The sequence below is a fragment of the Typopeltis vanoorti genome, chromosome 13, assembly GCF_054136105.1.
Source record: "Typopeltis vanoorti isolate ZY-2024b chromosome 13, IOZ_Tvanoo_1.0, whole genome shotgun sequence".
Lineage (NCBI taxonomy): Eukaryota > Metazoa > Arthropoda > Arachnida > Uropygi > Thelyphonidae > Typopeltis > Typopeltis vanoorti.
Genome location: NC_143561.1, coordinates 99,606,334 through 99,631,201, shown reverse-complemented (window position 1 = coordinate 99,631,201; position 24,868 = coordinate 99,606,334). Strand labels below are relative to the sequence as shown.

At 37.0% G+C, this 24,868-nt stretch overlaps 1 protein-coding gene across 24 annotated transcripts in view; it reads right to left on the bottom strand.

The window, feature by feature from the left end:
- The window catches only part of LOC150100409 (coiled-coil domain-containing protein AGAP005037-like), a 1,356,304-nt gene that overhangs the window by 186,253 nt on the left and 1,145,183 nt on the right, over nucleotides 1-24,868 (bottom strand). For all 24 annotated transcript variants that reach the window (XR_016549297.1, XR_016549300.1, XR_016549298.1 and 21 more), the window contains one exon: nucleotides 15,649-15,803. Coding sequence is in view for 19 of the 24 variants with exons in the window: in XM_090403260.1 (XP_090259386.1) it covers nucleotides 15,649-15,803 (155 nt within the window). In the remaining 5 variants the exon portion in view is untranslated. The remainder of the gene's footprint in view (nucleotides 1-15,648; nucleotides 15,804-24,868) is intronic.

Below are 24,868 nucleotides of genomic sequence, written 5' to 3'. Positions count from 1 at the left end.
ACCTCATGGAGTCAAAGACTCATCTAGGAGGTCCTTTTATCTTACACACACATCTCATCATACCGTGTCTTAAACAATATTTGCTGTGATGAAGCATAGTTGTTGTTTTTTTTTCGTCTGATTCTATGCAACGTATTCAAGGCATGGTCAGCTAGACCTAACTGACCTTAGTTTTGGTGGCAGATATATTTTTTATGTTTACCAAGATGAATGTCTGCATATCTCCTGGGTTGACGATAATATAAGTTGCAGGAACAAGGAACCTTGTAAATGACTGAAACAGAGAGGGAAGGATGTAGATCATTAGAAGAGTGGAGAAGACAGGCTAGCTTCAAATGGAGTTTCAAAGCAGTGCAAAGATTTTATTTCTTTAAAGGTGTTTTTTTTTTTTTTTTTTTTTCAGTAACCTGGCTATAGTAATAGCATTACTGTAATCTGTGTGGCATTGTGACCATTGGAGACAAGAAAGTTCTGGCGAATAAATGACATCTGTAAGGAAAGCCTAAGTAGAACAGCAATTGGAGGCTCTACTGACAAGACAAGTGATCACACCCTATTGTTGAGAGGGGAAATGATGGAAAAGTTTATGTATTTAATTACTTGTGTGATTTGATTTTCTGTAAACTGAGGTAAAGAAAAGCTGCCAATAGGCAGATGTGTGATTAGAGTATTTAAATAAGGCAGGACATTGTTATTTTCTTTTTCTATAGTAAACTGGATTTTGGGGTATTGGCTTTTGAGGTGGAGAAGGAAAGAATGCAATGTGGCTGAGCCATGTGCCCAAATAGAGAACGTATCAACAATATATGTTAACCAAAGAGGTTTGAGAATGGCAATATCAAAGGCATTTGAACAAAGTTGAAAGTTTATGTCTAATATTTTATGCCTGTTTATTGAACAATTTTATTTAGATTTTAATCTCTACTAGTTTTGTGTGCATTATAGTACATAAAAAAATAAACAAACATTTCTTCACGAAAGAAATGAAAAACTAAACGGATATTACACTCATTGGATTTTGCAACAAGCAAGCTAATGGTATCAGTAATACAGAATATTTGAAACAGACTAACAATGCTGCATACACGATTCACATTGTATTATGATGCCTAGTAATGTCATGCATAGAATACAAGATCTGAGTATAAGTTTTTATAAAAGACAACTAAACTTGATACAGTATCATGCCTTGTTTCTTGAAATACTGATTAGGGTTTCTTAACATTTCAGCAATTTCTTGAATATGCAGATGAAGAAATTGTAATCAATGTAGGCTATTTCTGTATGCTGCCATAGAAATCAATAATTTGTCTTTGTTGTATGTGCTGCCAGTTCTGATTTATGCTTTCCTGTTTGTGTTCTGACATGTGTATCCTTCCTGCTTAGCTTGTTTGTCCTGCATGAACAACTGATCTTGGATGCTCCAGTTCTCTGAGTAGTGAATGGCAAGAGAGGGAGGAAAAGAGATCTTGTTTTCTTGGGAGAAAGCCACATTTATTCCTTGTTCATGCAATATCTTTAAGATCATGTCCATGATGGTTCATATGTAAGGGAGAAATACTGCTCCACTATATCTCCTGTGTTTTCAGTCCATCTGTTTGTCTAGGAAGCTTTCAGGCTGGAAACATCATCTCATCACTACCTGTCACAAAAAAATACAATTTTTTTGTGACAGGTAGTGATGCAAAGTTGACTGGAGGTTGATGTGGAATTTGCTAGGTGGGACAAACAGGCTGGTCAGCAGAAATAAGCATGCCAGAACATATTAAAAAAAAAAGGGGGGGGGGAAACATAAATCAGAACTAGTGGCATATAACAAGAGTATGAAATCATCAAGTATTATGTCAGCATCCAAAGATGGCCTACATTGATCACAATTTCTTCATCAGAGCACTTAAAGAATCATCATAAATGTTAAAAAACCATAATCAACATAGCAAGAACAAGGTATGATCCCATACCATGTTTGGTTGTCTTTCATCAAAAAGTGGTGCATGCAGATCTCAGACACTCTACACATTACAATACTAGTCATTATACTACAACATGAATAACATATACACACTGTTATCTCATTTAGAGAAAGATTCTGGAAGTTTTTTCCCGCTTGGTTAGACTATAATAAATTTAGTTTAATCCTTTATCCAAGTGTAAGCAAACAAAGTTTGCACCTGAAGTATCTTCAGGATTGAGGCAACTCGTGGTAAAGATGGACCAAGCTCTCACCACTCCTTGTCTTAGTATCTCACAAAATGCAAAGCACATCTCCTTGCGGACATGTATAATGCTATGTATTAAGGGAAGGACCACTACCCAGACCAGTTTCGACCTTTATTGAGGTCTCGTCAGTGGAAGCCAAACCCAGAGGTGGTGATACTAAGGTGGAAGCAATGGAGAAGTTATATTTACCTATACGAGTTGCCAAAAGGTGTTTCACCTTATTATTAAATTACTCTGGATTTAGAGAAAGATGTTGGAAGTTTTTTTCACTTGGTTAGACTATAATAAATTTAGTTTAATCCTTTATCCAAGTGTAAGCAAACAAAGTTTGCACCTGAAGTATCTTCAGGACTGAGGCAACTCGTGGTAAAGGTAAATATGACTTCTCCATTGCTTCCACCTTAGTATCACCACCTCTGGATCTGGTTCCCACTGACAAGACCTCAATAAAGGTTGAAACCGGTTCTGGCTAGTGGCCCTTCCCTTAATGCATAGCATTATACATGTCTGCAAGGAGATGTGCTTTGCATTATGGGAGATACTAAGACAAGGAGTGATGAGAGCTTGGTCCACCTTTACCACGAATTGCCTCAGTCTTGAAGATACTTCAGGTGCAAACTTTGTTTGCTTACAATTGGATAAAGGATTAAACTTAATTTATTATTGTTATCTCATTTCAAATATACTGATACTATTAACTTGCATATTGCAAAACCCAGTCAGTGTAGTATCCATGAGTTTTATTTCACTCTCCTAAAGCAGTGCACACTAAACTAGCAGGCATAAAAACTTAAAAAAAAAGCTACTCAACAGTCTCCATGTAGTATGAAAACTGGACATAAACCTTCAATATGCTCCCTGCCTACAAAAGTCTCTGAAGTAAGAAGAGACTCTTTGTAATGTTAAGTATTGCCTTCTATTAAAGTATAAGACTAAGCGGACTGTTGTAGTCGTGAAATTTGGCATTTTCTAAACCCAATTTAAATAGTTCTGGGACAAAAATTTTTGTTCTAGCTTAACACCTATCTTGTATTGCCTCTTCAATTAGCATCTACCCCACAACATGGAAACAGGTCCACATCCAGCCCATTCCCCCCCCCCAAAAAAAAGGTGTCAAAAATCAACCAATGAACTACCTTCAAACTGCTTGCATTTCTATTCTCTCTAAAATTATGGAGGAGGTCACCAACAACCAACTATTGAACCACCTAGAGACATGCCAACTAATCAGTGACCAGCAGTATGGATTCCATCATTCATGATCTACAGCATATCTTTTTGCTTTCACCACCCACCTCTGGACTCAAGCCATGGAAAAATTTGGAGAAACTCGTGTGGTTGCCCTCAACATTTCAAAGGCATCTGATCGGGTTTGGCACAAGAGTCTACTTAACAAAATGCCATCCTATGGTCTGCCTTCCACACTCTGCAACTAGATCGCTAACTTTCTCACTGATTGCTCACTATGTGTCATGAATACTTTTGTGGATAGTTTCCTCACCAATGTACAAGTACTCCAGGGTTCTGTTCTTTCACCCATCCTCTTCCTCTTATATATAAATGACCTGCTCTCAGACTTCCAATCCTATCCATAGCTTTGCTGATGACAGTACACTCCATTCCTCCTTTTCATTCAACAAACCTTGTACTGCTCAAATATTAGAATCCTCAAGATCTAATATGACCAGTGTGACCTGAACTCAGACCTAACTATATCCCAGTGGGGCAAGGTCAAGCTTGTAAACTTCAATGCCACCAAAACTCAATCCTATCTGATCGCTCGCAAGAAAGAGCTCACATACTTCCCTTACCTTCCGTAATACCGAGATACCCAAACACGATCAGATTTCTCTTCTTGGACTGACCTGCACTTCGGATCTTTCCTGGCACAACCACATTTCAACTATAGCTTCTGCAGCTGCTAAAAACCTAGGTGTACTTTTTTGCACAAGACACTACTTCACACCTCCACAACTGCTAACTCTGTACAAATCTCAAATCTGCCCAGCCGTGGAATACTGCTCACATATTTGGGATAGTGAACCAAACTACTCTCTAAGATTGCTTGATTCTACCCAGAAGAGGACAATCTGGCTAATTAATAAACCCCTCACTCACATACTCACTTCAACTCCTCTCTCACACAGATGCTCAGTTTCTGCCTTGTGCATCTTCTATAGATTCTTTTATGGACAGTGTTCTGCTGAATCGGCCACTATTATTCCTCCACTCTCCTCCAAAATCATTAAAACAAGAGCCACTTACTTAACAACACCTTTTTTTACAGTCCACCTTGAAACTCACCAAACCAATTTCACTGTCTCCTCTTTCATTCCATCTGCTTCTGCCTTTTGGAACAATCTTCCCCCACTCTGCCTTCCTCAAAGATTATAACTCTCAGTTGTTCAAGCGAAATGTGAATATATTCCTCCTTTCTTCTGTTTCTCTTGCCCACACAGACAGCACTAGTGAGCTATAAGTCTTATGGCCTTTCATGTGTGGATTATATATACACACACACACACACACAGGTAATTCCTGCCTTTACGAATTAATTGGTTTCTGGTAATGACCATTTGTATAAATTGGGAATTCATAAAGCGGGAGTTTATTTGCCTTAGAAATAATGCTATAAGCGAGAGTTACATTCGTAAGAAAGAATATATAAAATATAAAATGAATATTAAATGATAAGAAAAGACTTACTGACCAAAGATTTACATATTTAAAAAATAACATAAGAAAAATTTTAATTTGAAAAAGATTCTTTGAAAAAAAAAAATTAGCTCATTTCTATATCACCGGGTGAATCGGCAGCAATCGATATATTAGGAAGCTTTGGTGCATCTTTTTTTTTTCAAAGAAGGCCTCAAGTGTCATCTGCTTCATTGACTTTCACTTTTTTTCGTTTAAAATAACTCTAGAGCAAGCAGAAGCATTATTCATTTTGTGGGAAAATTTACTAAATCGTTTAGAGTCTGAATCTTGTGATTCAAAGATTGCTTGAGCTCTTTTGAGAAGTCTAAATGCTTCTTCTAGGCCTTTTAAAGTGAAAAACTGAGTTGGAGCTTCATATTCATTATCTTTGTCTTTTTCTTCTTTGTTTCTTTCTTTCTTTCTTGCCATCGAAATTATCATTAAACTGAAGACAAAGTTTATGCCATACTCCTTTCATAGTTTTTTTTTTGGAAACTTTATGACAGGTGCTCTGAGTTACCCAAATTGCACCTAAAATGTTGAATCTCTTCCAAAACTCTCTAATACAGTGTTTCTCAACCTGTTGTCCACAGACCACAGGTGGTGGTCCGCAACGATGGGACAGGTGGAACGCATGCAGACTTAAATTATTTAAATAAATATATATTTTTTAATTATCCAAACAAATTAAAATTTAATACGTAAAAATTATTGAAATCAAATAGAGACTTTAAAACACAACAAATAGAGTCAGAATGTTCAAAGGTGGAAGCAACAAAACTATATTGTTGTTAACTTCACCCCTCTTTAATTACTCGTCATTCCGGCACTACAATAATTTGTAGCTGTAGAATGATGAATAATAAGAGGGGTGAAGTGAATAACAATATACTTTTATTGCTTCCACCTTCCCTTGCTGCTTTGTCAGATATTTGAAGTGAACATGTGTTATCCATATTTCGACCAACTGCTTGTTGTTTATTGATTTTTATTACTGAAGGTTTTCCTTCCTTCAATCAAGGCTCAGTACACCTTCAGAAGTGCTAAATGATACTTGGAAAAGATACTTGGGTAATGATACTTGTGTGTTGTGAGTTAACCCCAGTATCTATATATGCATATTTTTTCGGAACGTTTTTAATAATGGAAAAGTGGCTTAGAACTAGGACTTTGAAAAGAAGAGCAAGTGAAACAGGTGATGCTAACCCTAATTGTGATTCACGTGTTGTAACGGCGAGTAAATCTGATACTATTAAAGTAGAAGAAACAAGCAGTTCAAATTCATACTTGGAATTCGAGTTTACTTGGTGTGGAGATGAAAGTGAACAGAAACCTCAATGTGTTTTGTGTTATGAAGTGTTGTCGAATGAGTGCATGAAACCTGCGAAACTCCAATATTTAGAAACTAAACATTGTGATGTGAAAAATAAGCAAATTGAAAAAAAAAAGTCAATTTCAGTGACACATAGTGACATCAAATCATTGGAAAGATGTAGTTTCGGCCATGGGTTCGATTAATAGCAAGGCACTGGAAACATCTATCTCTTAAGTTTGCACATATCGAAACAGGGAAACCTCATTCTATCAGGGAAAATTCACTACTTCCAGCTATAAAAGATGTGGTAAAAACTATGTTTGGCAACAAGTTACTAAATGATGTTGGTTTGACTCCTCTTTTAATGACACTGTAGGTCGGAGAATTAATGATATGACAGGTGACGTAGAATCTCAGTTAATCGAAAGAGTTAAAAAGAGCCCTTATTATGCGTTACAAATAGATGAGACAACTGATGTTACAGATGATGCGCAGTTACTATGTGACGTAAGATATGCACATGATAACAACATTCATGATGATATTCAATTTTGTAGAACTTTGTCATCCCAAACAACTGGAGAAGAAATATTTCACACTCTCAATAATTGCATAATACACAAAGGGATCCAGTGGGAAAAATGCATGGGCTTCTGTTCGGATGGAACTCGCACCCTTACAAACAGGTATAGTTGGGAGGGTGGGTTGTTTCTATGGTCAAGGAAGTAGCTCCGAATATGAATCGGGTATATTGTTTCATACATAGAAAAAGGTTGGCCTCCAAAGGAATGCCACCAGAATTTAAAACTGCTATACAACGCTGTAAAGCTAGTTAATTTTATTAAGGCTCGACCGCTAAATAACAGTTATTTTTAGTAGTCTGCAATGAAATGGACAGTGTATATATACAACTTTTGCTTCATTCTGAAATTCACTAGATTTCCAGGGGCAAATGTACTAACAAGCTTATTTCAATTAAGGCACGAAGTTTTATTGTTTGTAAATGAGCGTAATTCTAATTTTGCATCACTCCTTGTTGATGAGTTTTATTGTTTTATAATTCCTTGTTTTATTGTTTGTAAATGAGCGTAATTCTAATTTTGCATCACTCCTTGTTGACAAAGCATGGTTATCAACACTATCCTATCTTTCAGATATTTTTTTTTCCTAAATTAAATGAACTAACTGTTCTTGATGCCTACGACAAAATAAAGGCATTCAAGAAAAAAAAAACTGGTGTTGTGCATTATTCATGTAAAAGATAAATAATTTGGAACCTTTTTTAGTGGAAAATGATCTTTTTGTTGATTCTGAGTTTCTGGAAAGGGTTTGTGACCACCTCAAAACTCTGAAACAGAATTTTGAAACATATTTTCCGAATAACTTTTATAAGAAATTTCTGTGGGTTCGAGATCTATTTCAGGCTTATAGTCACGAGAACGACCTTTCATTATCTAAAAAAGAACAGTTAATTGAGCTTTCAAGTGACAGCGGGCTTAAGATGCAATTCTGTGTCTTGGTTTGGCTCGATTCTGGATCTTGCCTTCAGTGAGAAGTGAATTTCCTGAATTGTCTGACTAAGCACTGAAGATCATCATGCAGTTTTCTACAACCTATCTTTGTGAGAAAGGATTTTCATCGCTCCTTCAAATAAAAACAAAATACAGAAATCGTCTTAGTGCGCACGCGTGTGTGTGTGTGTGTGTGTGTGTGTGTGCCTATCTTCGACTGAAGTTGACCAATATTGAGCCAGATATCCAGCAACTCTGCAAAGGCCAAGAAGCTGAACCATATCATTAAAAGTAAGTAGTAACATAATTATATCATATCATTTATTTGGACTACAGTTTCCGATTATTCTCGTTACTGGTTTTGGAATTAATCCATTTCCAAAATCGGGGATGAAACGAAAGTTACACAAAATGAAGTCACAGTGAGGCTCAGCTCTGCTGGCGAGGAGGATAGCCATCCATGTCCGGTTTAGCGAAGTTCCGTATCTCATACAATCGCTTGCGGGAATATGCAGCCGAGCACACCGAATCCGTCACATGCAGACAACAACATCCGTACAGTCATGGATTGTACAGAAACACACATCACAACATAAAGAATACAAGAAGAACACAGGACGGATATAAATAAAACCACCATCATAACATGATTGGTATTAGTACAATCACATGCGTATGGTATATACGGCATACGGGAAAATGCGCCCTGACCACGTCGATGGCACTTCGTGACTGACATCGTGGATTGGACTGTTTATAGATATCGGGAATGACCTCACATAACAGGCTGTCTTAATTTTTTTTTTGCTGGTCATGGAAAACTACTCAGGAAAATAAGGCGATTCATATCGGCTGGAAGTGTGTGTGTTTTGGGATGTTCTGAGTGAAATTTTTGTGTATATGCAGGGGATGGTTTGGACAGGTCAAGGGATATCATCCATGATGGAATCTATGGATGGCAAGTTCGTATTCAGTATTATGATGAATGGAATAAGATAAAAACAACATTTTTCCCTCGTCTCACAACGCACTTAGCGGATGGAACAGTTTACATGTTGCAAGTCGAATCAGAGAGTGCATGAAGATAAAAGTTGTTTCTGGAAAGGGTTTGTGACCACCTCAAAACTCTGAAACAGAATTTTGAAACATATTTTCCGAATAACTCCGAATATTAACTGAATAACTTCATGAGTATGGGTAGATGAATGGGGATACCATATAAAATATAAAAGTTGCTGTGGGCAGATTGATGGGAATTTCAGCAGGACGGCGCTGATATACCCATTCATTTGCCCACAGCAAATCGGAAACTGATATCTTTATTTGTTTAATAAAAATTAAAACTTTCTTCAGTGATGATACACTTTTAATCGTTTACTTCCAACTCAATTATGTTTCCATATGTAATATGTAAATGTTATATGTATACGTTGTCAATGTATATGTAAATGTTGGTAATCCCCACATACATTTAAAAAAAAATTACATAACTTAGTAGTCCATAGAATTGGTTTAGGCATTTTACTGGTCCTTGGGCTTAGAAAAGTTGAGAAACACTGCTCTAATAAAAAAGTTTCCATCTTTATCAGTTGCTTCTATTAACATTTTAAAATCTCTCTTAGATAATGTGCTTTAAACGTCGCAATCATTCACTGATCCATTGGTTGTAAAAGAGAAGTTGTATTTGGAGATAAAATACTATTTTTACATTAGAACACATGTAAGCTAATTGTCAATTATCAGAAGCACTTTAAATGGAATTTGTTTTTTCTCACAATAAAGTTTCACTTGAGGAACAAAGTGATACATAAGCCAATCTTTGAATAGGCAACCTGTGAGTCAAACTTTCTTATTTGCCTTCCATATTACTGGGAGAGTATCTTTATTAATTCCATTTAAGATTCTTGGATTTTCTGATCAATGCATAAATAAGGGTTTTAGCTTGCAATCACCAGCAGCATTCCCTCCTAATAGTAGAGTGGTGCAATCTTTTGATGCTTTAAAACCTGGCATCTAGGATTCTTCTTTTGCGATTTAAGTTCTTGTAGCCATCTGCTCCAAAAAAGGCCCATCTCATCGATGATAAAAATCTGCAATGGCAAGTAATTTCCTTCTTTAATTATTACTTCTAATTTTTGTGGATAAGATTTTGCAGCCTCACTATCAGCACTTGCAGCTTCATCTTGTACTTAATGTTATGCCAACCAGTTTGCTTTTTATAGGAGTCAAACCAACCACTACTTGCAGCAAAAGTCTCTTTGAAGTCATCCCCTTTTTGATCTTTCAGCATTTCAAAAACAGCTAATGCATTAGTACAAATCATTGCACAGGTAATAGTCATGTTTAATCGTTGAGTTTGGTTGCTTATCCAAGCAGTTAACAGTTTTTCCATATGAGGAATTATACTGCCTCTTTCTTTATTACACAATGATGTAGACTGCATAGATTGCACATTTTTTACTTCTTTCGAACATTTTTCTTTATCCTTTAAAATAGTGCAAACTGTAGAAGTGACAAGAGGAAATTTCTAAGAAAGAGCTTTAATAATGCTACTTGCTTGATGGCTGGTAATAATTTCGTATTTTATCTCTAATGTAATTAATTGCTTATCTTTGTTTCTTTTGCTCATTTTCTGGTTTTGCACAGTTGCTTCTTTCTGACATTGTTGGAAAAGCAAAAGGTTATAGTTAAAAAGAAAACAAAATAAAAAAACAGGTATAATTGAATAAAACTAAGAATAACACATCACCAAGGTTTATTTCGAACTGATCATTACTAAAGGATCATTAGAGTATATTGTGTGGCTTTTGTCGCAAATTGTGCTACAAAAATTTTTTTCAGCAATACAAGTGTCCTTCAGTAGTGTTGCTTTTGGAGTTAAGTTGTTGTGTATATTGTGTTTATTTTTACTGAGAGGGTGAGGTCAGAGTCGGATGCATTTTGTGGTAGAAGAGAAGAAAGAGATAAGCTTTTCGTTATTTAGTATAGTACAGTTTGTAATAGAGCGTATCATATAGTAGTGTTTAGTATATAGTTATAGTAGTTCCTAGTACTTGGCACTATTTGAATGATGGTAGCAGCTGCAGCTCAAATTAAAAATGGAGTGTCACCAAGTCCTTCCATTTAAGGACTACTTTTTGCATAGCATACTAGATGCATGCTTGTGGTATGTATGCATCCTGGCAGTTGCGTATGTGGTAGGTGAGAGATGGGGTAGTACATATATATGGAAAATGTATAAAATGGGAAGAACTTTGTGGGTAGCTTGCAGAGAAAGATAGATGAACTGAAAGAGGAGCTGGAATGTCTCAGGAATGAGTTGGAAAGTGTGAAAAATGAGATTAAGTGAAAGGAAGAGATGAATGCAAGGCGAATCAGAGTAGGAGTAAACGAATTATGAGAATGATACAAGAGGAGAGATAGAAACAGTTAAAGAGAGGGAATCAGAGAGAATTATGAGAATGATAGAAGAGAATATAGAAACAGTAGAAGACAAGGAATGAAAGAGAGAGAGAGTTATGGGAATCATAGAAGAGGAGAGAATAGAAAGAGTAGGAGAGGAGAAATGAGAAAAATTCAAGGGAGTTCTAGAACCAGGGATGAGAGATGCCTGGATGACAGGTAAGCAGGAGAGAGAGAGAGAGAGGCGGGGATGCAGGTAAGCAATCAAGGAACAGAGTGGTAAGAGGTGTGATGTATGGAGACTTGATGATCTGTGGCATGCAAGATAGGATGCCAGAGGAGTGTTTGCCTGGAGGAATGATAGAAAGTATGGTTATGGTAATTAAGCGAGTTGGCAGGGTGGATGAGATGATTGTGATGGTAAGCACGAATGACTTGAGAGGCAGTGTAAATCGGGTAGCGAGAGATCTGAGATTCATGACTGATGTTGTACAGAAGAGAACTCAGAGAGGGAAGATAGTGCGTGTGTTACCCAGGTATGATAATGATGAGCTGAGTAGAAGAGCATTAATAATGAATAGCATGATAGCCAGAATGTGTCAGAAGAGACTCTTGGAATATGTGGATGCTTGGTGGGCATTTGAGGACAGAAAGGAACTGTATGCATCTGAATGAGGGAGGATGTAGGCATCTGGAGAGATTACTGTAATCTGAATGAGTCGGTGTGTCAATGCAGAGAAACTAGAATTACCAGGTTGGATGGTAACAGAGGTGGCCTCTTGAGGGAATTGGTGCTTGGGAGAAGGGGGGGAATACATTGGACAATGTTGAGTCCAGTGGAGTCAGGAGGGAATAAGGATAAGTATAGAAACAGTGATATTTTTATGCTTTATGTTAATGCCATGAATATCCAGAATAAAGATAGCATCAGCCTGTCTGAAGATTATTGGGATCTCTGAGATGTGGTTGACGGAACATGATATCATAACAGGAATAGAAGAAGTACAGTACAGCATTTTTTGAAAGGATAGGAAGGGAAAACATGGTGGTGGAATACTGCTTATGATAAGTGATGACTTATGTCCTCTTAGAGGGGAGGGTAGTAACACTAATGGTTTTGAAAGCATATGGTGTGAGATAGAGATGGACAAGACAGGATATTTAGTGGGGTGTTGCTAGAAGCCAAGCAGCACAGAGGATGAGGAGCAGGAGATGCTTAGGCAGTTGAGCTTTGAAAGTGCAAGAAGAATGATTGTTATGGGAGATTTTAACTATGGCAGTATAAATTGGGAAGAGGAGAATGCATGTAGTAATAAGGGAATGGAATTTCTAGAATTCTTGAGGGACAAATGTCTTAGGCAACATGCAATAGAAGGAATACAAGGTTCAAGAGTTTTGGATATTGTCATAGCATCAGAAGAGCTGATTATAACTGAGATGGCATCACTTCCCCAGTTGGAAAGAGAGCCACCATGTGGTTTTGACTTGGAAGATGAATAGATATGCAGGAGTATTAAAGAGAAGGGAACATATATGGAATTATAAGGTGAGTGATTATAATAGTCTTAGATATCAACTTGGGGTAGTTCCGATGAGAGGAATTGGAACGGTGAGATATCATTAGTGCTTTGGAAATTGGGAAGAATATTTGTTAGCAGCAATAGTAAGCTGTATTCCACATGTGAAGAAGAGGACACAATTTGGTGTAAAGTGAATGACAAACAATATCAAACAGGAACTGCAGGTGAAAAAGAGGATATGGAAGAGATATAAGGAGAGGGGGGGGGGTGGAGAGCAATGCATGAAGAATATAAGACTCAGGCCAGGAGAGTGACTAGTATGGTAAATAAGGCAAAATTGGAATATGAGAAGAGATTGGCCCTAAGATCCAAAGAAAATCCTAGGGAATTTTTTAGCTATGTGGCCAGTAGGAGGAAAAATGATTGTGGAAGAATGACATTGTAGGATAAAAATAGAAATAGAGTGACTGATGCAGAGGACATAGTGGAGTTGTTCAATGAACACTTTATTGGAGTATTTCATCCTGGAGAAGTAAGTTTTAATACTCGAGGGATAGGGCAGGTCCGAGGTTTAGAGTTGCAAGAGGAGAGTGTGTTTCAAATACTGAGTACTCTGGTCAATAAAGTACTGGGGCTGGATTTAATTTTACCCCAGTGTTTGAGAGAGTGTGTTAAAGAACTGACAGTTCTCTTGATCTGACTTTTCAATGAAATTCTTGCTATGGGAAAGGTATCCAAGGAATGGAAGGAAGATAAGATAGTGCCATTGCATAAGGGTGGTAACAGACTGGAAGTGTCAAATGATAGACCAGTTTGTGTTTCATCAGTAGTTGTTAAGATCTTGGAGAAATTAGTGAGGGACAATATACAGCATTGAGCAGATGAGGGTAATGTTATCTGTGAGAATCAACATGGATTTGTTAAGGAGTGCTCTTGCATTAGTAATATGACAAGAGCAGTTGATGTTGAAAGAAATATTCTGTCATTTTTTTGGATGGATTTTGCAAAGGCATATGACAGGGTGCCACATGATAAGCTGATATTTAAGTTATAACACATGGGTTTAGATGTCAGGTTAGTCAACTGGATTCAGTATTGATCAACTCTGTGATCCTGTACTGATTCAGTACAGGATCACAGAGTTGTATAGGGTGGGACAATATCAAGGAGGCAGAAGGTTACAAGTGGGGTCTCAGTACTGGGACCTGTATTGTTTAACCTTTATATCAATGACATTGCCAGTGGATTGGAGGGGGATATTCAGTTGTTTGTAGATGATGTGAAGCTAGGAAGGGTTATTAATAATAGTGCAGATGTGGCAGCCCTGCAAGAGGATTTGAATAAACTGGATGGATGGGCAAATGAATGAGTGTCGGTTTAATGCAGCAAAATGTAATCATGAATTCTGGGATACATCATTGGGAGACAGCATACTCTGTTGGAGGAGATGTACTGGAGGAAGTATGTGAGACAAGACATCTGAGGCTGTTGATTGACAGAAACCTGAAATTCAGGGAACATATTGCAAAAGATGGTGAAGGTAACCTAGAGGATTGCTGCAATACTGAGAAGGACATTGATCTGCAAAGATAAAAGAATTGTCATATTCCATTGTATAAAGACCTGATCAGACCACACTTGGACTATCGTTTTCGAATTTGGTCCCCAGGATTTGAAGGGGATAAATTAACCGTGAAAATGGTATAGAGGTGGATAACAAAGATGGTTTCAGGACTATACAATGTTGATTATAAGGATCGGCTGAGGGCATGTGATCTGCACAGTTTGGTAGACAGAAGAAGGAGAGATGATATGATTGAGACAAACTATTGAGAGGTAGTTACAGGATTGACGCTGGGGAGTTCTTTTGCTTGGTGGAATAGGGGAAAGGATTGACACTGGGGAGTTCTTTTGCTTGGTGGAATAGGGGGAAGGAGCAAGGACAAGCAGCCATCCCTGGAAGTGATGAAAGGAAGCTGTGAGCAAGAGGGTGAGGAGTGATTTCTTTGCATGAAGAGTGGTTGAACCGTGGAATAAACTGCCTGATTGGCAATGTATTCCACGTAATAGGGCCATAATAAGACAGCTCACAGTTGTAGTACATATGGTAGACGCCAATGTATGATAGACTGTGTTTTTTTGTGTATGACTGTGTATGATAGACGAGTCTTTTGACTCCATGGAGACCTGAATCATAATAATAATAATTACATCATTACATACTGCGTAATTCCCCATAAACACCCCTAATTGCCTTCATTGCACACAATTTAAAATAAAAATTCCAATCCAAAAAATTTGTAAAGCGGGAATTCGTAAAATGAGAACTACCTGTGTGTGTGTGTGTATATATATATATACACACACACACACACCGAATAGAATAGAGAAAAGGAGGAATCTGTTCTATATATAATAATAATAAATCATTATTTAAAAAAAAAAAAAAAAAAAAGCTATGGTACAATTCGTCATTAACCAGTTGCTTCAGATCATGACTTATCTGTTTCATTGGGGGGGAGGGGGGTAAAGAAGGTGGAAAAATGAAAAACTGAGTTCTTGCAACTCTATGTATGACTGGCTAACTCAACTTTAATAGAAAATCTTATAAGCAGTTTTCAACCAACATCTAACTGCACTACAAATGCTAATGTTAAATATATGATTGCTATCAGAACCTTCATAGCTCAGTTATATTATTTGCCCTTCAGCTGGAAAATTCTATATTCAAATACAATGGTCACATGCAAGGAATCTTTATAGCTTTTCAATTATAGGTGGATAGGCCAGTTTCATAGAGAGATGACAGGTTTATCTCCTGAAACTAACTCTATATTTTCATCCTATAGTATAGTTCAATCAACTCCTGATTGATGAAAAATGCATCTAAACCATCCCATTATGGGAATAGAATAAAAGCAACAAAATGACAGCTATTTATTTACATAAATATTTGAGAGGGTGAAACTATATCAAAATTCACCTTAATTTTAAGACATGTCTCCCTCACAGTTTCTCTTGCAGTAACAGCCTGTGCTTGGGCAATTCTTCGGAGATTCCTGACTTCAAGTCTAAGATCTTTTGTTTGCTTCCTAAGTTGCCGTAATTGATTGAAAAGCTCAGGACTAAAACGGAATTCTGAAAAACAAAAGCAGAATAAGAAACAAATTACTGTTAATTTTTCTATATCCAAGTTTTGATAACTGTGGTTTCATGGCACAAATACATTTAATATTAACATAGTAGCAGTTTGAAATTTAACTGAATGTAACAGTTACCCAAAACACTTATCAGTAATCTGATATGTTTATCTCAAAACTTCATAAAATTACAACAGCCTCCAAAGTTGCCAGTAACAACATGCTCTGGCTGAAAAGACCTGGATTTGAATCTCATCTAAGACATAATGAACCTTTATAAGGGTTTTCAATTGAACACACACACACTTAATCTACCCTATGTATATAAAATGATAAGCTTTTTATGTAACATTTTTGTGTCAAGTTTTTTGTCAAGTTATTTGAAACGTTTTGAAACTCAGGGGCTACCCTGTGTGTTGAGTCTTTGAAATTCGAGTCATCAGAATTCAAGAAGAACCAGCCTACCAGTCTGGAACATGGGGGAGGGGTAGGCAGAGCACCCCCTAGTAATTAATAAAATGACAAATGTAAAATATTATTGAACAAAATATAAACAATTGCATTCTATAATGAACAACAATTCTCAATTACAACACTGGAAAAGCATGTCAGTGCAAGAACTGTCCATAATCAGGTATATGGCACCAAGTGTGGACTCTTAATCTTCATAAGGTTTTGATATGACCAAAGTTTGTCATATCAATACCTTAACCAGTAAACCGTTAGTTAACTGGTTTTCTTGGAATGAGGAAGTGAGAAGAGGATCAGAGGCATGTGATCATGATAGCTATAGGGCTATCTATCTCCCTGTTTGTTTGTCTTATTGCTCTACGTCTCTTCTGTCCTAGGATAAGTTGTTAGGATTTACAGGCATTTAATGCAACTAGATTGCAATTTCTCTTTCTGGTGTTTAGCTTACATGTTGATTGTTACTCATAATGGTAATTTTAGGAATGAAATGAGAATGTATGTGATATAATGATTAAATTATTTTCCAATGTTAAGTTGGCTAATCAAGGAAGGATACACAAGTAAAGATCATGATAGCTATAGGTCTATCTATATCCCTGCTTGTTTGTCTTATTGCTCAACAGTTGAACTGATCGTCTGAAAATAAACATTTCCCAAACTTGAGGCAGTTTTATGCATCCAAACTTATTCAGGTTAAGATTATTTTTAGAGAAGAGACTGATTCAAGAAACAGCCTTTCATACTTATATTTGCTTTCATGAGGTATGGTGGTCTTCTTCCAGTGCATGTCCAAGGCATGGTTTGTAAGTCCTGAATGGCTGGTGGTAGTACTGGATGTAGTACTTGTGTTTCAAGATTCTGATGTTGGCTGTCCTGATTATTTGGGCCATAATAAGACAGCTCACAGTTGTAGTACGTATGGTAGACACCAGACAAATCATGCTGATATTTGTTAATAAGAAGAAGTAGTCAATAAATTGTTACTTAAATATAAAGAGCCAATAGGCTTCATTTCGGCAATATAAACATTATTTAAATTAAGGGGACATTCCCACATTATTTTAAAACCGAATAAGAAACTCAAAGATTGGAATCAGAGAGTTTCATGCTGAATATAGTAAACTATAAAAGTATCGGCGATTACTAGCATGAGCTAATGCAAGTAGTCCTAGTATGTAGTACAATCTCGGGCAACTCGCAGCAAAGGTGGTGAAGTTCTGATTGCTATTCTTGGTATTCTTATTCGGTTTTAAAACAATCCTAGTACGTAGTACAATCTCGGGCAACTTGCAGCAAAGGTGGTGAAGTTCTGATCGCTATTCTTGGTATTTTCCATAATGTAAAAACACATTTCCTAGGAAATGCATGCTGTTATTACATTATCGTGGGAGGTCACTACCCAGACTGGTTTCAGCCTTTTTTGAGGGTTCATCAGTGAGTAGCTAGACCAAATAAATACCAAAGAGTATAGCGAAAAGAACTTATATACTCTGCTATACGAGTTGTCAAAAAGGTGCAACCATTAAGTTACTTAAATATAAAGAGCCAATAGGCTTCATTTCGGCGATATAAACATTATTTAAATTAAGGGGATATTAATCCCACATTGTTTTAAAACCGAATAAGAAACTCAAAGATTGGAATCAGAGAGTTTCATGCTGAATATAGTAAACTATAAAAGTATCGGCGATTACTAGCATGAGCTAATGCAAGTAGTCCTAGTATGTAGTACAATCTCGGGCAACTCGCAGCAAAGGTGGTGAAGTTCTGATTGCTATTCTTGGTATTCTTATTCGGTTTTAAAACAATCCTAGTACGTAGTACAATCTCGGGCAACTTGCAGCAAAGGTGGTGAAGTTCTGATCGCTATTCTTGGTATTTTCCATAATGTAAAAACACATTTCCTAGGAAATGCATGCTGTTATTACATTATCGTGGAAGGTCACTACCCAGACTGGTTTCAGCCTTTTTTGAGGGTTCATCAGTGAGTAGCTAGACCAAATAAATACCAAAGAGTATAGCGAAAAGAACTTATATACTCTGCTATACGAGTTGTCAAAAAGGTGCAACCATTAAGTTACTTAAATATAAAGAGCCAATAGGCTTCATTTCGGCGATATAAACATTATTTAAATTAAGGGGATATTAATCCCACATTGTTTTAAAACCGAATAAGAAACTCAAAGATTGGAATCAGAGAGTTTCATGCTGAATATAGTAAACTATAAAAGTATCGGCGATTACTAGCGTGAGCTAATGCAAGTAGTCCTAGTATGTAGTACAATCTCGGGCAACTCGCAGCAAAGGTGGTGAAGTTCTGATTGCTATTCTTGGTATTCTTATTCGGTTTTAAAACAATGTGGGATTAATATCCCCTTAATTTAAATAATGTTTATATCGCCGAAATGAAGCCTATTGGCTCTTTATATTTAAGTAACTTAATGGTTGCACCTTTTTGACAACTCGTATAGCAGAGTATATAAGTTCTTTTCGCTATACCCTTTGGTATCTACTCACTGATGAAGCCTCAAAAAAGGCTGAAACCGGTCTGGATAGTGACCTCCCACCATAATGTAATAACAGCATACATTTCCTAGGAAATGTGTTTTTATATTATGGAAAATACCAAGAATAGCGATCAGAACTTCACCACCTTTGCTGCGAGTTGCCCGAGATTGTACTACATACTAGGACTACTTGCATTAGCTCACGCTAGTAATTGCCGATACTTTTATAGTTTACTATATTCGGCATGAAACTCTCTGATTCCAATCTTTGAGTTTCTTATTCGGTTTTAAAACAATGTGGGATTAATATCCCCTTAATTTAAATAATATCAATAAATTGTGTTTCTTAAGAATTCTGGCAATGGGTTCTGAGATGCTAGAAATGTATAGCATTGGAACTTGATGTACTGTTTCCTTGTTATTTGAGCTAGGATTATAGGAATTGTGTGGTCCTTTCTGAGAAGCCAGTGAGTTTCACATATCATTTGATGTGTAATAGTTCCTGCTATAATAGTTGAGGCATAAATCAAATAGCATGAATATGTCACAAAGTTTTTATTGCGACATCCAATTTTTATTCTGAACTTGAATCAGAATGACTAACTCTCTCTATCTAAGATATGGGAAAGTCTTATTCTAATCACACATTGATAATTTTTTAAAATAACTAATGAATAATTAACGTTGCAATATTCCTTCAGTGTATGATATTATTTTTAAAATAATACCACTGCATTGTTTTATATATAACATCATACAGCTCTTACTTTTTCAAATCAATCGATTGATTGCATTCTACTTTGTAATTAACTATTGTTATCAGTGATAGCCTGTAATATGTAATATGGGATTGAATGCGACTGGTATAGTGTGTTCAGGAGTGACAGGGTGAATAAAAAGGGGGGAGGAGTGTTATTGATGATTGCTGATGATCTTCAGCCAAGGAGTATAGAAGTTGAACTGCATGATGGGGAAAAAAGCGCATTTGAGGCTGTTTGGTGTGAGATACAATCCAGCAGAACAAAATATACAATTGGGTGCTGCTATAGACCGGGTGATGGAGTGGATGGTGGGGATAGTATGCATAAGCAAATAGAAGAAATGAGTGGAAGAAGGGTAATTATTATGGGTGATTTCAATTATGGTAACATTGACTGGAAAGAGGAGAGGGCACATGGGAGGAAGGAATTGGATTTTATGCGGTTATTAAGGGACAACTATCTACGGCAACATGTATTGGAAAATACCAGGGGGCAGAGAGTGCTGGACCTAGTAATTGCAACCGAGAATGTGGCTGTAATGAACATGACCATGTTGCCACCAATTGGTGAGAGTGACCATAAAGTCATGACTTGGGAGGTGGCTAAAAGAGTCGAATTTACAATTAAGACAGGGTACATGTGGAATTACCGAGCTGGTAAGTATGACAAGCTTAGGTGTGTGCTTGGCTCAATGCCATGGCATGTAAAACTGCAAGGGCTGGATGTTGATAGTGCATGGGAGGTGGTTAAGAACTGTTTGCAGGAGGCAATGGTTGACTGTATACCAAGAGTCCGAATAATAAATCAATTAGGGGTTAAATGGATGAATAACACTATTAAGCTTGAGCTGCAAAAAAAGAAACAATTGTGGAGGAATTTTAAGGAGAAGGGTGACCATCAGGCGCAGGAACAGTATAAAGCTCAGGCCAGGATGGTAACAAGGGTGGTAAGAAAAGCAAAAGCAGATTACGAAAGGAAATTGGCCACGCAGGCTAAAGAGAATCCCAAACAGTTTTTTCAATATGTTGCAAGTAAAAGGAAAAATGCTCATGGTAGAATGATCTTAAAAAATGCTGAGGGTAGGGAGGTAACTGAATCAGTTGATATTGTGGAATTACTGAGCGAGCACTTTGCAAGAGTATATCACCCAGGTGGTGACTTTGCAGGAATGGAAGAACCAACAGCTTACACTGGAATTGTGATGAATGAAGTAGAGGTAACTAGTCTATTACAGAACCTCAATGTCAATACATCTGTGGGATTGGATGGTATACCAGCTCGTGTCGTACGTGAAGCGGCCAAAGAATTGTCAGTGCCCTTGACCATTTTGTTTAATTTGAGCCTGAGGACTGGGTCAGTCCCAAGGGGGTGGAAAGAGGGGAAAATAGTTCCACTGCACAAAGGTGGTTCCAAGGCTGCTGTTGAAAATTACCGGCCAATCAGCATAACAGGAATCATTATCAAGGTCTTAGAGAAAATAGTCAAGAGGAAAATACAAGATTGGATAGAAGAAAATGGGATACTGTATCGGGGACAGCATGGTTTTGTGAAGGGTAGGTCATGCCTCAGTAACTTGCTCACATATTATAACACAGTGACGGCTAAACTGGATAAGGGTAATGGGTTTACGGTGATTCTACTGGACCTTGCCAAGGCCTTTGACAGGATACCACATGGAATTCTAATCAGTAAATTGGGGCATATGGGGATGGACATAGGGTTGGTGAGATGGATAGGAGGGTGGTTTACGGAGAGATATCAGAGAGTGGTTTACTCAGGAGTAGAGTCCACAAGACGGCCTGTGACTAGTGGTGTGCCACAAGGATCTGTTCTTGGACCACTGCTGTTTAATTTGTTCATAAATGATATAGGAAAGGATCTGAGAGGAACAGTTCATTTGTTTGCGGATGATGCGAAGTTGGGTAGGGCAATAGTGAATGCAGATGACGTCAAATTTTTGCAGGATGATTTGGATAGATTGGAGATCTGGGCTAAGGAGAATGGATGTCAGTTTAATGTGGCAAAATGTAAGGTTATGCATTTTGGGGTGAAAAGATTGGAGGCAGTTTACTGCATTGGTGGAACCGTGCTCCAGGAAATTGATGAGGCACGAGATTTAGGAGTGTTGGTAGATAAGGAATTGAAATTTAGGGGACACATTGCAAAAGTGGCCAAATCAGCTCATCAAATCACTTGGTTGCTGAAGAATACATTGACAAGCAGAGACAAGCAGGTTATTGTTCCTCTGTATCGAGCCTTGATAAGACCCCATCTAGACTACTGTGCTCAGATTTGGTCACCTAGGTTTCTTCTTGATGGGGAGGAGGTGGAGAGGATCCAGAGGCGAGTGACCAAGATGATAGCAGGTCTGTGGAATGAACCGTATGAGAACAGGTTGAGGATTTGTGGGTTGCAAAAATTGGTTGATAGGCGGAGGAGGGGAGATATGATTGAGACATTCAAATTACTGAAGGGTTTCTATAAAATTAATTCAGAAGATATTTTTGAGAACAGGGCTGGTTGTGGGAGGACTAGGGGACATCCATGGAAACTGGGCAAAAGTGTGGTTAGTAAAGGTGTTAGAGCTGGGTTCTTTACTTTTAGAGTAGTGAATGAGTGGAATGCGCTCCCTGAGTCTGTGGTGGATGCTGTGACAGTGAATGAGTTTAAGGCGAGGTATGATAGGTACTGTATGAATGTCAAATAGTTGTGATGAATATGATTTGGGGCCTCCCTCGATGAGTCTAATGACTCCCTGGAGTTGCCTGTAATAATAGTAATAGTAATAATAATATTCAAGCTGAAATATATGGCCTTAAATAAATAGTATTACTTCTTCCTTGTGTTTTTCATGTTAATTTAAAGAAACCTCTCATGGCACAAGTATCTCTTAAACAACAATTCAGTGTCTGTGCAATGCAGCCAAATGGAGAATATACTATCTACATAGCAAGATGTAGACAATTATATGCCAAACAAATGGATCCCATCCGTGCTATATGCTTCAATAATAACTAAATCATATGAAACAACATGTTTAAACTGACGTCATAGGTTCGCTTATTTTAAAATAAGTCAAAATGTTGTTTTCAAAAAATATGATATCAAATGAATAACATATGACATTCAGTAATCAAGATTTAAGTATTATTATCATTGTGCATTGTTTGTCTAGTACAACAAGACCTTCAAAATATATAATGGAAGATTCTTTGGAAAACTGAAGAAAACACTGAATTGATTCAGCCATAGAGGATTGTGATGACACTGTTTGCAAGGAAAGAAAAATCTCAACTTCAGCGGACTCAAGAATTAATGAAGCAGTCATGGAAAAGAAGAAAGTATATTGAAAGTTTCTTGCAGGTTGGCATGTGCCAAAGAACAGAGAAAAATATAAGAGAGCTAATATTATAAAGGACAAAAATTATATTCTTGTTTTAATCCTTTATCCAAGCATATGCAAACCAAAGTTTGTATATGAAGCATCTTCACAACAAATCTACTTGTATGTGAAGGCTGTTTACTTTACATCAATGGCCTCAGTATCTCACAATGCAAAGCATACTTCTTTTCATACATAAGTTTATCTGACCACAGTAAGAAGGCAATTTACCATTCTGATAATTGAAGTTTCAGATAAGTGATGTACAATTACCTGGTGGTCTAACATATGTCATTTGACATACATGGGTCAGTTAAATGAAAGATTGTTGCTTTGAAAGGCAGATAAATGGTAGATTACTGTACACATTGTGGAAAGGTGTCAGTACCCAGATCAGTTTCGGTCTTTACTGAGGAATCATCAGTGGAAGTCAGACCCAGAAAGATACCAAGGTAAAATCAATGCTGAAGATTTGTTGTCAAGATGCTTCATATACAAACTTTGGTTTGCATATGCTTGGATAAAGGATTAAAACAAGAATATAATTTTTGTCCTTTATAATATTAGCTCTCTTATATTTTTCTCTGTTCTTTGGCACATGCCAACCTGCAAGAAACTTTCAATATACTTTCTTCTTTTCCATGACTGCTTCATTAATTCTTTAGTCTGCTGAAGTTGAGATTTTTCTTTCCTTGCAAACAGTATCATCACAATCCTCTATGGCTGAATCAATTCAGTGTTTTCTTCAAAAAGAGGGTTTCATAGGCTTGATACTGATGACTTTTTTTTCAGTACATGGCAGAAAGGGAGAGAGGTGGTAAAATAGTATGCCATCATTTAAATGTATTAAATACACAAGATCAGAGATGAAGTATGTTATCATGATTATCATTATTATTATTGCTCAGGCACATCCATGAAGTCAACAACTCATTGTGGGACACCCACTCTAATGACTGCTCACTCAATATTTATCATACCATTCCTTGAACTCATTCACCAATGGGGCACTTACAGTCAACTTTAGCAACCCATTCTACCTATTCACCACCCTCCAAGCAATAATACCATTAATAATCACACTCTTATACAATTTCCAGGGGCGATCCCATTTCTCTCCCTTTCTGCCATGTACTGAAAAAAAAGTCATCAGTATCAAGCCTATGAAACCCTCTTTAATAATTACATGCTTCTATATGTCCCCACCCCACCTCTTATTTGCCTATCAGTGAGTTTTTGAACCCTACAAACCTTCAATCTATTCTCATAGGAAACATTCCATAGACCTGTCACAATCTTTGTCACTCACTTCTGGATCCTCCCCACCACTTCTTTATCCCCACAGAATCCAGGAAGCTAGATCTGCAACTCAGCAGTCCAATGTGGCCTTATTAAAATTTATAAAGGGGAATAATAATAACCTCGTAATGCTTGTACATCAGCATGTCCTTCTGTTTATGCAATTTGGATAAGGTGCATAAACAAGGATATCCTCTTGGTCCAAGTGTTCATTGCATACGTAACCATACATACAAAATGTTTTATCCATACAACTGAACATTCCTTTTCTAATATTAAAATACAAGTCACTTGATATCAAAAATTAGATATTTGAGACTTCACTCCACAGATTTACTAGTAAGCTTTGAAATAACTTCATTTTTTAAAAGTGTTCCTCTAAGATGACACCCTAGAATTTTTAAGATCTAAATTTCCATTGGATATTCTAGACCCCATTGAAATTTGTCATGGATTCTGAAAAGCTATATTGACAAATTGAAGGTATTGCAATGGGCTCTCTAATATCTCCTATCTTTGCTAACCTCTATTTATAAACAACTAGAAGAAAAAATTGCAATGATTAATCCAAAACTTTCAATGTGGCTTTGCTTTTTGGATGATATGTTTATTGTTTGTAATAATAATAATAATTATTATTATT